The 14,894-nt window shown below is 47.2% G+C and overlaps 2 protein-coding genes across 5 annotated transcripts in view; one reads left to right on the forward strand and one right to left on the reverse strand.

The window, feature by feature from the left end:
- LOC121445059 (probable ribonuclease ZC3H12B) overlaps positions 1-14,894 on the forward strand; it is a 214,322-nt gene that overhangs the window by 113,469 nt on the left and 85,959 nt on the right. The gene's annotated exons all lie outside the window — the stretch shown is intronic.
- On the reverse strand, positions 9,515-14,864 carry LOC121445058. Its single transcript, XM_041647038.1, is given in 2 exon segments — positions 9,515-9,971; positions 10,287-14,864. Coding segments are annotated over 2 exon segments (4,911 nt in total). The 3' UTR covers positions 9,515-9,638.

The raw sequence follows: 14,894 nt of genomic DNA on the forward strand, positions 1-14,894 counted from the left end.
CAAGGTTAACAAAGCATTATGTAACCTATTTCTGGGGGTGTTTTCCACCCCTTTCTGTTTGTTCAACATATCCTTTATAGTTCGATTTGATCTTTCTATGACTGCTTTACCTGTAGGATTGTATGGTATACCTGTAACATGCTTGATATTATAATAATCAAAAAACTGTTTCATTTTCCTAGAGACATAAGCAGGACCATTATCCGTCTTTATTTGTGTAGGTATACCCATGATAGCCATGACTTCTAATAAATAAGTGATTACTGAATCAGCTTTTTGTGAACTTGAAGCAGTTGCCCACTGAAAGCCTGAATAAGTGTCAATGGTGTGATGAACATATTTTAATTTGCCAAATTCTGCAAAGTGGAACACATCCATCTGCCAGATTTCATTCCTTTGGGTGCCCTTTGGATTAGCCCCTGCAGGCAGTGGCGTTTGGTTATAGAAAGAGCAAGTAGGGCATTTCTTTACAATCTCCTTAGCTTGTTGCCATGTAATTGAAAATTCTTTCTTCAAACCTTTGCTATTAACATGATGTTTTTTATGAAATTCAGAGGCTTGTAGCACACTGCCAATCAATAATTGATCAATTTCTGCATTACCTTGTGCTAGAGGACCTGGCAGACCCGTATGGGATCGGATGTGTGTTATGTACATAGGGCAAAGCCTGTTCCTGATCAAATCTTGAACCTGGAGAAACAATGAGGTTAATTCTGTATCATCAGGTATAAATTCAGCAGTTTCAATATGTAAAATAACTCTTTCTGCATATTGTGAATCAGTGACTATATTAATAGGTTCTTTAAAATCCCTTAGCACCATAAGAATGGCATATAATTCTGCCTTCTGGACAGAATTATACGGACTTTGTTCCACCTTACCCAAGTCTTCTGATTTGTAAGCTGCCTTCCCTGATTTAATGGCATCAGTATAGAATGTACGGGCTTCAGTTATTGGAGCATCATGGACGATTCGAGGAAGAATCCAAGAAGTTCTCTTTATGAAGTTAAGCCTCTTGCTTTTTGGATAGTTGTTATTAATGTCTCCCAAAAAATTAGCACAAGCTCTTTGCCATGGTTCATTATCTTCCCATAATTTCTTTAGTTCATCAGCAGTGAAAGGCACTATAATTTCTGCTGGGTCTATGCCTGCTAGTTGACGAAGTCTCAGCTTGCCTTTTATAATTAACTCAGAGACTTTTTCCACATAAGTTTTCGGTTTCTTACTTGGTTTATGTGGTAAAAAGATCCATTCCAAAATAATATCATCTCTCTGCATTAAAATTCCTGTAGGAGAAATTTTTGATGGTAGTATGACGAGAATACAATGGAGCTCTGGATTCACCCTGTCCACATGTGCCTGTTGTAATTTTTCCTCAATCATTGTCAGTTCCTTTTCTGCTTCAGCTGTTAATTCTCTGGGACTGTTTAAATCTTTATCACCATCCAAGGTTTTGTTCAAATGAATTATTAGATCAGGTGTTATTCCAATAGCTGGTCGTAGACTGGAAATGTCTCCTAACAGTCTTTGAAAGTCATTAAGAGTCCGTAGGCGATCTCTCCTAATTTGTGCTTTTTGTGTCTTAAATTTTTGCAAACCTATTTTATAACCTAAATAATTAACAGAATCTCCCTTCTGAATCTTTTCAGGAGCGATTTGCAATCCCCATTTAGGTAAAAGTATCTTTATTTCTTCAAACAGTCTGTTCAAGGTATCCATGTTTGAATCGGATAACAAAATGTCGTCCATGTAATGGTATACTATAGATATGGGAAATTTCTTGCATATTATTTGCAATGGTTGGTTTACAAAATATTGGCACAGGGAGGGGCTATTTAACATACCCTGGGGGAGGACGGTCCAGTGGTACCTCCTCGAAGGTTGAGAATTGTTATAAGTAGGCACTGTGAAGGCAAATTTTACTCTATCTTCTTTTTGCAAAGGTATAGTGAAAAAACAATCCTTTAAATCAATAACTATGAGAGGCCATCCTTTTGGTAATAAAGAGGGCAAAGGAATTCCAGATTGCAGAGGGCCCATAGGTTGAATAACCTTGTTGATGGCCCTGAGATCTGTCACCATTCTCCATTTACCTGATTTTTTCTTAACCACAAATACAGGAGAATTCCAAGGGCTGGTAGATTCTTCTATATGTCCAGCATCTAATTGTTCTTGTACCAGCTGTTCTAAAGCCTGTAACTTTTCCTCAGCTAAAGGCCATTGCTTTGTCCATATTGGTTTCTCAGTCAACCATTTTAGAGGCAAGGCTGTTGGTATCTCTGAAGGGACATCAATTGCTTGTTCTTGTACAGCCCGAATGGCTGGTTTTCTCCGTTTGTAATATCTTTTAATATTATTCTCAGAAATATAGGCTCTAGAAGTAGCAGGAATGTTAATTTCGGTATTCCATTGTTGTAATAGGTCACGACCCCATAAATTCATTGCGATATTGGCTACATATGGCCTTAATTTTCCTATTTGTCCCTCTGGCCCTATACATTCAACCCATCTCGTGCTCTGCCTTACTCGAGATAGGGTTCCAATTCCCAGGAGCTGAACATTTACATTCTGAAGAGGCCAATACGGATGCCAAGATTCTGGGGTAATGATACTTACATCAGCACCTGTGTCCAGCAGACCAGTAATTAAAATGCCATTTATACACACTCTCAGTTTAGGTCTTTGATCATTTATAGAAGTTTGCCAAAACACACGTAACTTATCTTTCTGATCATTATTGCTTGTAACAGTAGGCATGGGGCTTCCTAATTGTCCTGACGAGGCACGTTCTCTGCAGAAACTGGAAATGATTGAACCATGTTTGCCATGGGGGCCTGTGAGGCCCCCCCCTCACGTTTCCCGTCTGTATCAGGTTGCCTTGTCTATCTCTTGTATTCATTCTTGCATTCATTCGTCCAATGTCTGCCTTTTCCACATCTTCTACATAAACCTGAAGGCTGAGTCCTCCTATTCCTGTTATTTCTAGAAGATGCATTATTATTATTATTATTATTATTTCTGAAAGATGCATTATTATTATTATTTCTGAAAATCCGTTGTCTACAATTCCTTTTCATATGACCCATTTTGCCACAATTAAAACATTTGGTATTCTGGTGTCTCCTTTTACCATTGGAAATTGCTTCTTTTACCCATGCTTCAGTGCCATAATCAAATGTATCAACATTGAGTGTATGCAAGACCCATTTTTCCAAGGGCGCTGATCTGAGCTTTAAAGGGCCCAAAATCCTTTTGCATTCCACATTTGCATTTTCATAAGCCAAAGACTCAATCATTATACGTCTTGCTTCTGGATCAGATATCCCTATTTGTACAGCCTTAGTTAATCTTTGTAAAAAGTCACTAAAGGGTTCTCTCTGACCCTGTTTAACTCTGACAAATGATTCCATTCTCTGTCCTGGGTCATGTACCCTGTCCCAAGCCCTTAAGGCTGCTGTAGTACACATGGAGAGTGTGTTTTCATCCAAATTAGCTTGTTCCTGAGGGTCGGAAAAGAGCCCTTCACCTAGAATTTGATCTAGGGAAATGTCAATTCCCTTTGCTTTTTCCTGCTGTTCTAAGAGTCTAGCCTCTTGCCTGAATAAGCATTTCCACTTCAATTGCGGTCCACTCTCGAGTACCGCAGAGCTCAGCTGGAGCCAGTCCGAGGGGTTTGCTCTGCTTGTCGTGGCCCAAGATCTTAGCATCTCTTTAACAAAAGAGGCTTGCGTCCCAAAAGTCATGACAGCCTGTTTTATTTCCTTGAGATCATTCATACGGACAGGCTCCCATGTATCCTCCTTGATGACCCTAGGGTTTTTGGAACCAATCACCTTCTCTGTTGTTATTACTGGAAAGGCAGGTAGAGCTGTAGGTAGAGCTTTGTGGAAATTGTCCCGGAGAGATTTACCCACAGATGTAGTTAAAATTTGCCTTTCTACCCTTTGCTCCTCTTCATCAGAATTTAGAAATTCCTCAATCTTTTCAATTCTATTCACCATTGCCTTCTGCAATGTCTGAATCTCCTGTCCAGAATTATGTTCCAAAGCCTTCACTGAGGATTCTAAAGTATGAAGTTTGTCCGTTATAGATAACATCTCATCTTTGGACATAATTTTTATGGCATAAACCGTGCCTTCTTGTATTGACAATCTTTCCGCCAATCTGTCATAAGCTTTAGACAAAATCCGATTGTCACATTCAGCAGTTTTGATTCTCTCAGTTAATGTTTCATTTCCTACAGAAAGGGACTGAATCTTATTGTCCAAATCAGCTATTCCCTCTTCCATAGTAATGAATTTCTCCTTAATATCAGCCACTAATGTTTCAGTTCCTACAGAAAGGGACTGAAGCTTATGATCCAGATCAGCTGTTCCCTCTTCCATAGTAATGAATTTCTCCTTAACATCAGCCTGGAGAACTTCAAACTGATTCTCAATTGTTTTTAAGCGTTCAATCTCTGCCTTAAGAATCCTGGATTCGTCTCGTAAAGACTTTATCATATTTCTATTATCAAACCATTTAGTGCTAATGAAAACTACGAATCCCAGAAGGATCCATAGATGTGGGGTGATAGACACCTCTTGTAAAATCTCCCACATGGTACAATTAAAAAAAAACTGTTAAATTCTTGAATACTAATGTGTTCAGACATTTTATTTATAAAAGAAAAATTTTTTAACTGCAATGATCTGTTCCTGCCAGTGGTGGTCTCTGTGTTTTTGGAGCCTGTCCTAGGACTAGCTCTTGTAGACCTGGCTGGTCTCGAACTCACAGAGATCTGCCTGTCTCTGCCTCCCGAGTGCTGGGATTAAAGGCGTGCACCACTACCGCCTGGCTGGTCTCGAACTCACAGAGATCCACCTGCCTTTGCCTCCCAAGTGCTGGGATTAAAGGCGTGTGCTACCACTGCCCGGCCAAGTCACTTTGTATCAGACCAAATCTGCCACTGTGGCAGCTTTTGTTGCAAAACAGCAGGTACTTGAGTTTCTGCTAATTCAGGCAGTGGGGTTCTGCTCCAAACTTAGCCAAGGCAGGCTGGGAGGGGTTAGTTGCTCTGGCGAGCAGGCAGGGCAGAATGGGCCTCTGTGGCCCAGTGTGTCTTGGACTCGGCACTGGGGCCCGAGTCACGAACTAAAAAACAGCACCCAGGAGGGTGCTGTGTTAGCTAGCAGGCTACCCACTTGAGTCGGGGGCAATATAGCCCACGGTGGACGCCAAAATGTAGCGGCGTAAACAAATGCAGACAGATTGTAAAAATATATATATCTATAGCTTTAATGTAGAAATAGACTTACAGAACCACCATTCAGGTGGAGACCAGGAAAGCAGAAGCAATGGCTGGGAGCACTTGCCAAATTTATAGGCAGACATTAGCCCGAGGCGAACACGCCCCCCAAGGGGCGGGACTTATCCCTACACCAGGGGGTCTTCTGTGGTATCAGGTTGAGGCACAGCAGCCTCCCCTGCTTGTCTAACCTGTGACCGGGTCAGGACTGGATAAGCCATTTTATGATTAAGTCTAGAGTTTGCCCGTCTGTCTAAAGTCAGGCTCTTTCCCATAGTGAATTGTAAGTCCCGAATCTGAGAGGAAAGGTCTGAGAGTTCATGTTGTAATGTAAGCACTTGCTTGAGACCCCCTATTTGCACCTTAAGGGCAGCCTTTGTATTAAACAATTCCTGAATCAAAGGAGTGGGCAAAGGCTTGCTATCGGGTGTAGCCAAGACATAAGGCAGCGCCCCGAAATCTTTTTTGGCTGACTGAGAAAGTCGCGAGGAGCTTTACCTCCTCTGTCATACCTCTCTTCTCCATATCTAGCCGTTTTTTCCTGTAGCTCATTCTCAGACTCTGAATCCAAAAGCTCTGAATCTCTCCGGCTGGGTTTGGTTTCATCTTTTTTTTTTTTTTTTTTTTTTTTTTTTTTAGTGGCCAGTGACGGATAAATGCCTTTAGGCCTTTTTTGGATCTTATCTCCAGCAGACACAGTCACCTTTTTGGAGAGCTATTGTAGGTTTAACAGGTCCTGGGGAGGGGTCCTTGGGAATACTAATTATAACCAAAGGACAGGGGGAAGGGCTCTCATTCTCGTTATCTTTACGAGGTGGTGAGCTGGACGCCTCTTGTTAAGAGATGGGAACCATCCCCTCCCTTTTCTGGACTATTTACTACGTCCCTGATCAGGAACCAGTAATTAAGAACAATCTCTGGCACAGAATTACCTGCTTTAATCATCTCACTAAGATCTTTGCCCACCTTGTCCCAAGTTTTAGGGTGTATTTTTGGGCTGGTTAAAACTAACCAAGGGCATTTTTCATCTATAAAACAAAAAAAAAATTCAGCTAAATCTCTCTTTTTAACTCTTACTCCCCTCTCCCTGAGTGACTGTTTAAATTCTTGTATGAATTTCTCTTCCTTTGAAAGTGATTGTCCCATGTCTATTGGACGACAGTGAAACTGCGCCTTCCTTGTCCTGTATATCTGTCCGAGTCCTACAGCCAGCAGAACCTTCTCTTTATTTTTGTTGTCCCGGGACCACGCTTCATTGTCCGATGGTTGGCTGTACTTCAGGTCCCTGGTTCGGGCGCCATCGTAACCCGCCCAGCAGGTCCAGTTATTCCAGGGTCTGAAGGGGCACTACCTGAAAGAACATGGGCGAGAAAGGGAAAGAAGACCAAGCAGGCAAAACAGGATTCTCTTCTCAATTTTTCAAGGTCTTCCTTTATTGAAGCAAGCTTTAGTCTTAAATATTCCTCAGTGAGGAACTCGGGAAGGGGGAACTGGGAAAGGGGGAAAGGATTCAGCAGCTCAGCTTGGCAGCTAAGCAGGGCAGTTGCAAGGTCAGTGGCTATAACACCTGCTGTTAGTGATAGGCAGCAAGCAAAGCAGACACTCTGTGGTGCTTTCCAGAGCTTGAGTCTCCAAGGTTAGCACATAATTGAAAGACCCCAGTGGTGGGCAGTCTTTCAGGCTAAGGAGACCCTCCCAAGGAACAGCGAGATCACTCTTCGGATGCAAACAGCAAGAGGCTTTATTCAGTACACAGGTACCTGGGGCGACTTAGTCTCTCGAAAGACAAAGCGCGCCTGCAGACTGGGGGAAGGTCTTTTTATAGGAAAGAGGGCAGCAGAAGCAGATTACAGAAGCAAATGCATCGTTAGTGGTCAGTTGGAATGGGGCAAGGGGCACAGGTGGTTTTTCCTCTCCCAGCACAGATGTATGGGAACAGATATCCTGTTAATTGATGTCCTGCCCGAATCTATGGATATAAATATCCTGTTTTGCAGCCAGGGACCCTGACCTTACTCTGCACTTACAGTCGTTCATCAAAAGCTTTGTGAAATGACGTTACAGCAGCCAAGCTGGGATCTTTCATAGGGGGAGTTGTCTCTTCTGTGAATTACTGATATTCTAAGTTGGGCACATGTGCTGACTATAGGCATCCTGTTTCCCTAAGCAAACGGGAGGTTCTCATTAGAGCAGGCCAGCTGCGGGTTCCTTATCGCTTGGGGCCAGATGGCTGACCGGCTGACCGCAGATATCTTGCCTGGCTTCTCCGCCCTTGTTCTCAAGTCGAACTTCCCTGCTCTAATGTTACTTGCGTTGCTCCAAAGTTTAAGCCTGGCATTGCTGCTGCTTAGCTGTTTGTCTATACTGTGGGGGTCTTTCACCCCCCCTTTTTCTATCAACTGAATAAAACCCTTTATTCATTTAGCTGTGGTATCCATGTCTTCGGGATCAAACTGTCTAAGCTGATGATACTGTTGTGTCAGGACCAGAGCCTGGATGACAGACAGCCTGTCCTTCATGAATTGGACCAAGCGATTTAGGATACAAGGCCCAAAAAGCAAGATTAAAAGTATAACGATTAGGGGGCCTATGATGGAGGAAACCAAGGTGGTAAACCAGGGAGACCTGTTGAACCAGCCTTCAAACCATCCCTGCTCTGACTGGAACAACTGCTGTCTCTGCTTAAGTCTTTCCCTCAGTTTTGCCATATTGTCTCTGACTAGGCCAGTATGGTCTGCATAAAAACAACATTCCTCTTTCAGGGCAGCGCGTAAGCCTCCTTCTTGCAGGAACAATATATCAAGCCCCCTGCGGTTCTGCAGCACCACTTCTGACAGAGAGGTTAGGGATTTCTCAAGGGCGCTGACTGATTCTTCTAAGGCCTTGATGTCCGTATGCATTGCCGCTTGAAGCTGTCTGAATTGGCTGGTAGCTACAAGGGCAGAAGCACCAGTTCCTACCCCTGCTGCTATACCTCCTGCAGTTAGTCCTCCTAACAGCAGGGCTAAAGTAAGGGATACTGGTTCTCGTTTGAATCGAGGTCTCCCTTCAAAATGACTGTAAATATATTCAGGATCATGATATGTAACTTTAGGCCATAATTCAACTAAAACACAGTAATCAGAGGTCAGGTTAAGTACAGTTGTTGATAGACAAGGGGTGATCCCAGTGCTACAAGCCCAGTAGGTACCGCTTGGTGCGGTTAAATAATAACCGGATGGGACGGGCTGTCGAGTATTGCATAAAGCTTGATGAGAGCTTGGGACCGTTCCCATGCAGAGTCCTTTTCCTGATACCTCCGACAGGTTTAGTTTGTGCTGGGGAAGACCGATGCACTGTGTGGGTGGCGAGTTATATACGACATAGGTACCTGTCACTGCTATCCCTTCATAATAGGGGGGTCTGGAAATCAAGCATAGCCAACATTCCTGGGTCTTATTGGGGTCTGTCACATTTAAGGCTAGATATGCCCCCTGGACTAAATCAAGTAACCTGTCCCCGGTCCCGGATTGGTAGGGAGTCGGGGAGGCTGTGAGTGGGGTAGAAGCAGTTGATGGGGTGGCTGGTACATTGAGGGGAGCTTCTGGGAGCACTGCCTGGCCGGGCTGTGATGGGGGTCTTTGGTCAGAAATAACTAGATTAGGACCAACTGCTTGGCGGGCCGTTTCCACTTTTAGTTTTATAGTGAAGATGGCACCTAGGTCCTTCTTAGTCATTCTGTTTGGGAAGTACCATCGGAGGCCCCAAGTCCTCCCTGTCATCCAGTTAGACTGCCCTGATGCTCGACCTCGGGGGGTGAAGGTGATGTTTAAGGGCAGGCAGGTAGGGTTGCCTTTACATTTTCCAGTATTCTTTGCGGAACACTCCCTAGGGGAGGTGTAGTTCTTATGAACAGTGATCCAGTCCCATGAGGAGCTAGGCTTCCAAAACGCATCCCCGGTTGTTTCACATCCCCAGGCATTACAGAATAAGCTTTCCCATCCTCCACAGCGTCGGACCTGGTCTCGCTCCCGCCCATCCCGGGGACAGACATAGAAATCCAATTGCCCCAGGAAGCATCTTCCTTCAGGGCTTCCGCAGCCGAATTTTCCCCCAGGAGAAAAGCGGCTGCCTGCCCGGTCCTTTAACTGTGTAGGTAGCAAATCAGGAATATCCCATATCTCTGATCCTGCTGCAAGCTGGCAGAAATCCGGGGTAAGTGGGGGCCACCAGGTGTCTATCGCATGGTTTGCCTGAATTTCCCAGACAACTTCTCCGACCGAGGACAATACCTGCCATTTTAGGGAGCGTACCAGGTGAGGGCTGTCTCCCCGGACTATCATCCCTAGTCCCAACAAGATCCATAAACCAGTCAATGGGGCCCCCGGGTAAGTCTTATCTTTAGAGGGTTTTGAGAGCGCTGGACCCTCCATAGTGGTTCTGCTGTATCTCCTTCTGTACGAGCTGTTTTTACGTGGGAGGCGTGGACCCAGGCCGCGATGCCGTCAACTTTCAGTGCCGTTGGAGTGGTTAGCAGCACGGTGTAGGGTCCTTTCCAGCGGGGTTCCAGATTCTTAGTCTGATGTCTGCGGACCCAAACTGTATCGCCAATCTGGTAGCTGTGAGGTACCGCTGGTCTGTCTAATTGTTCCTTATAGGCTGCAGCGAGTGGCTTCCAGACCTCTCTCTGCACGATCTGGAGTGCCTGTAAATGAGCTTCCAGAGAGGGGCTATTAGCAAAGTCTGAAATGTTGGAGTCAAAGAAATTAATGAAGGGCGGGGGCGCCCCATATAGTATTTCAAAAGGTGTGAGCCCGTGGGGTCCTGGTGTATTGCGAGCTCTGTAGAGGGCTAGGGGTAGTAGGAGCACCCAGTCTCTAGTGCCAGTTGCAAGCGTTAATTTGGTCAAAGTCTCCTTAATAGTTCTATTCATTCTTTCTACTTGTCCTGAACTCTGGGGTCTGTATGCACAATGTAATTTCCAATCAATCCCCAATAGCTTGGCCACCAACTGACTTACCTGGGAGACGAAGGCAGGTCCATTATCAGTGCCCAGCACTTGGGGCATGCCATACCTGGGGAAGATTTCTTCCAGCAGCTTTTTGGTCACAATTTTTGCGGTCTCATGCTTGGTCGGGAAGGCTTCCACCCGTCCCGAAAAGGTGTCCACAAATACCAATAAGTACCGGTATCCATACATGCCTGGTTTTATTTCAGTAAAGTCAATTTCCCATTGTACTCCTGGTCGATGTCCGCGGATTCGCACCCCCTGTCCCACCTTGGTTTTTCCTGCATTTACCTGTGCACATGCTCTACATTTGTCCATAACTTTTTGGAGGATGCTGTCTCGCCCCAGTAAATAGCAAAAAGTTTCCTGCCGGTCTAACAAAGTTTTCATCTTTCGGGGGCTTAGATGGGTCAATTTATGTAAGTAATCAAGCATCTTATAAGTGTATGCCATCGGCATCACTGTTTTTCCCTTCCATGTCCATTCGCCCGTTTTCTGGTCCTGCTCCGCTCCCATGTCTGCCAGGAGCTTTAGATCCTCCTCATCATATTTGAGGGGGTCTCTCTTATCTTGGTGCATGGGCAGTATGGCTAGCGGAGCCTGCAGGGCCACCTGTTTGGCGGCTTCATCAGCCAGCCGGTTTCCTCGAGCCTCAGGGCTGTCTCCTTTCTGGTGTCCTGGGCAATGTATAATGCTCAGTTTCCGAGGCAGAAATAAAGCTTTTAACAAGGCTAAGATCTCTGTTTTATTTTTAATTTCCTTTCCTTCTGAAGTCAGTAGCCCTCTTCTTCTGTATATTTCCCCATGAACATGAGCAGTGGCAAAAGCATATCGGCTGTCAGTATAGACATTGAGCTTCTTACCTTCTGCCATCCTCAAAGCTTGTGTCAAGGCGACAAGCTCTGCTCGCTGCGCAGAAGTCCCCGCAGGCAGAGGCTGTGCCCAGATCACCTCGGTCTCCGTGGTTACCGCTGCACCCGCCTTTCGCTCACCTTCCCGCAGAAAGCTGCTGCCGTCAGTGTACCAGGTGACATCCGCATCCCGGAGGGGTTGATCCGTCAGGTCCGGTCTGGTCCCGTGCATTTCCGCAAGGATCTCGAGACAGTCGTGTTGGTCCGTCTCCCCCTCCTCTGGGAGTGGTAGCAGGGTTGCAGGATTGAGCGCCACCACTGGTCCGAAATGGATTCGGTCCGAGTCCAGGAGCATGGCCTGATAATGGGTCATGCGGGCATTGGAGAGCCAGCGATCTGGGGGTTGTCTGATTAGAGTCTCAATTGCGTGTGGGGCCAGGATGGTCAAAGGTTGGCCCATAGTCAGTTTGCCAGCGTCCTTGGTGAGGACTGCCACTGCTGCTACCATTCTGAGGCATGGGGGCCATCCTGTGGCCACGGGGTCCAATTTCTTGGATAGGTAGGCTATTGGCCGCCGCCAGGGCCCCAGCCTCTGGGTCAAGACCCCTTTTGCATATCCTTGCTTCTCGTCGACAAACAAATCAAAAGGCTTAGTCAGGTCAGGGAGGCCTAAGGCTGGGGCTGTGAGCAGAGCCCGTTTGATTTTCTGAAAAGCCTCGTCCTGATCCGATCCCCATGAGTACATCACCCCCTGCTTAGTCAGTGGGTACAAAGGGGCTGCCAGTTCCGCGAATCCGGGGATCCAGAGCCGGCAGAATCCCGCTGTCCCTAGAAACTCTCTCAGCTGGCGGGGTGTCCGGGGTGTAGGGATTTTTATAACTGTGTCTTTCCTGGCCTCCGTTAGCCACCTCTGTCCTTCTCTGATTTGGTACCCTAGGTAGGTGACCTGCCGTTGGCATATTTGGGCCTTTTTGGCAGAAGCTCGGTACCCTAGATCCCCCAAGGCTTGTAGTAATGCCTCAGTTCCTTTTATACAGTCCTGAGCCGAAGTAGCAGCTAACAAGAGATCATCAACATACTGTAACAGCATCAGGCCAGGATGCCTCACCCTGAAATCCGCTAAGTCTCGGTGTAGGGCCTCATCGAACAGGGTGGGGCTATTTTTGAAACCCTGAGGCAACCTGGTCCAGGTCAGCTGTCCTGAAATCCCCAGTTTAGGATCCTTCCATTCAAAGGCAAATATGGGCTGACTTCTGGGGTGCAGTCTCAGGCAGAAGAATGCATCCTTGAGGTCCAGGACGGTATACCAAGTATATGAGGGTGATAGTCCACTTAACAGATTGTAGGGGTTAGGAACTGTCGGGTGTATGTCTTCCACCCGTTTATTGACCTCTCTTAGATCCTGCACAGGTCTATAGTCCCCAGTCCCTGGCTTTTTCACGGGCAGCAAGGGGGTATTCCAAGGGGACCGGCAGGGGACTAATATTCCCTGGTCAAGAAGCCTTTTGATGTGAGGCCTTATTCCTTCCCTTGCCTCGTGAGACATGGGATACTGTTTAATCGAGACAGGAGTAGCAGTTGTCTTGAGGCTTACCACTAGAGGGGGCTGCTGTCTGGCCAGCCCCATTCCCCCGGTTTCTGCCCATGCCTGGGGAAAGCGATCCAGCCAATAAGCCTCAGTGGGGGCCGCAGTGGTACTGTCTTTTTCATGCAGCCTATATTCATCTTCTAGGCTGAGAGTCAGCACATGTAAGGGTTGTCCCTGAGGGCCAACTACCTGTGCTCCGGTTTCCTTGAAGTAAATTTGGGCTTTTAATTTTGTGAGCAAGTCCCTTCCTAGGAGCGGATATGGACAGTCAGGCACGTGGAGGAAAGAATGAGTCACCTTACCAGTTGCTAGGTGAAGCTTGCGATCTGTGGTCCATCGGTATCGTTTTCCACCAGTGGCCCCTTGGACCCAGGCAGACTTGTCACTCAGGGGTCCGGGGTCCCGGGTTAGCACCGAGTGTTGAGCTCCGGTATCAACTAGGAAGGTGACGGGTTGCCCCCCAACATCTAAGGTTATCCTGGGCTCAGGGGGAGGCTCCTGGCCCTGATCTCCCTAGTCGTCCAGAGCTAGGAGGGAGGTCTGAGAAGGTCTTGGTCTCCTGGGTCCCCTCGAGTTCTTGGGACAATCCCTTGCCCAATGCCCCTTTTCTTTACAGTAGGCGCATTGGTCCTTGTCAAGGGGTGGCCTTCTTTTGTCTCCCTCCTGTCTATCCTGTCTTTGCCCTGACACTATGGTGGCCAAAAGTTTACTCATTTCCTTATGTCTCTTGCGGTCCCTCTCTTTTTCCCTTTCCTCGGCTTCTTTTCTGAAGCGGTCCTCTCGTTCCTCTGCTTCTCTCCTGAGGCGGTCCTCCCTCTCTTCCTGAGTCTCCCTCTTATTGAAAATCTTTTCTGCTTCCTTTAGCAGATCCCTGAGTGAGCTTTCCCTGAGGTTCTCTAGACGCTCCAGTTTGCGTCTGATATCTGGAGCTGACTGCCAAATAAAAGACATGGAGATATTGGTCTCCTGTCCGGGGTCATCAGGGTCATAGGGAGTATATCTGCGGTAAGCCTCTTTGAGCCTCTCAAGGAACGCAGAGGGAGTTTCCTCTGACCCCTGTATAACCTGCTTTACCTGAGCCAAATTCGTTGGGCGTCGAGCCGCCCTGTGGAGACCCGCTATGAGCAACTGGCGATAGAGGGCTAGGTGATTCCTACCTTCCACCGTGGTGAAATCCCAAGAGGGGCGTTCAAGGGGAAAGGCAGAATCTATTTCATTAGGCAATTGGGTGGAGCGGCCATCAGGTCCCCGGACTTCCTTCCGGGCTTCCAGGAGGACCCTCTGCCGTTCCTCCGAAGTCAGCAGGGTCTGCAGCAGCTGTTGGCAGTCGTCCCATGTAGGCTGATGGGTAATCAAAATAGATTCAATCAGAGCAGTCAACCTAGAGGGGTCCTCAGAAAAAGGAGGGTTATTATTTTTCCAGTTGTAGAGGTCTGAGGAGGAGAATGGCCAGTACTGCAGTTGGCCGTTCATTCCCATGCGAAGAGGGAATGCCTGTGAGGAGGTTGTATCCGCTGCATGCAGCTGGTCTCTTCGTCCCCTCAGGCGTGTGGCCATCGGAGAAGGACCAGCAGAGGCCGGCGCTGCTTGTTCTTCTTTTCTTTCAGTTGAGTCAGCCTCATTCGGAGTCCGTGGAGCTGGCTCCTGATATGGGGGAGGGCCCTCCGTGAGGAGGTCCATCAGTAGGTCATCATCTGGGGGCAAGACTTTTGGAGGAGGGGGCTTGGGCACCGGGGATTTGGTGAGGGTTGGGTACAGGGAGGAGTGGGGCGGAGGTCCCGTTGGGGTGGGAAGGAGTGGAGGGGGTAAGGCAGGTGCAGAGGGGGTAAGGATAGGGGGTTTCGGGGTGACGAAAGGCTTGACCCAGGGCGGTGGGTCATAAGCCATCGCCTCCCAGACCACGATATACGCGACCTGGTCTGGATGCCCGTGATGGCCAGGATCCATCACCTTGGCCTTTACCTGTAAGATAACATTGATGTCAAAAGTACCATCCCTTGGCCAGCCCACATTGAACGTGGGCCATTCCGAGGAACAGACAGTTACCCAGCGTCTCTTCCGGACGTCCACTGACTGGTTATTTGCAATGTCTTGGACGTCTCGCCAGTGCTGTAAAGTCAGGCTTAGAGGGGTGGTTACAGATTGGCCCATTCTCTCAACCGCGGTGACAGTAACAATTAG

This window comes from Microtus oregoni, unplaced genomic scaffold (genome assembly GCF_018167655.1).
Source record: "Microtus oregoni isolate MIOR12 unplaced genomic scaffold, Mior012 000155F_ref0000269, whole genome shotgun sequence".
Taxonomy (NCBI): Eukaryota; Metazoa; Chordata; class Mammalia; order Rodentia; family Cricetidae; genus Microtus; species Microtus oregoni.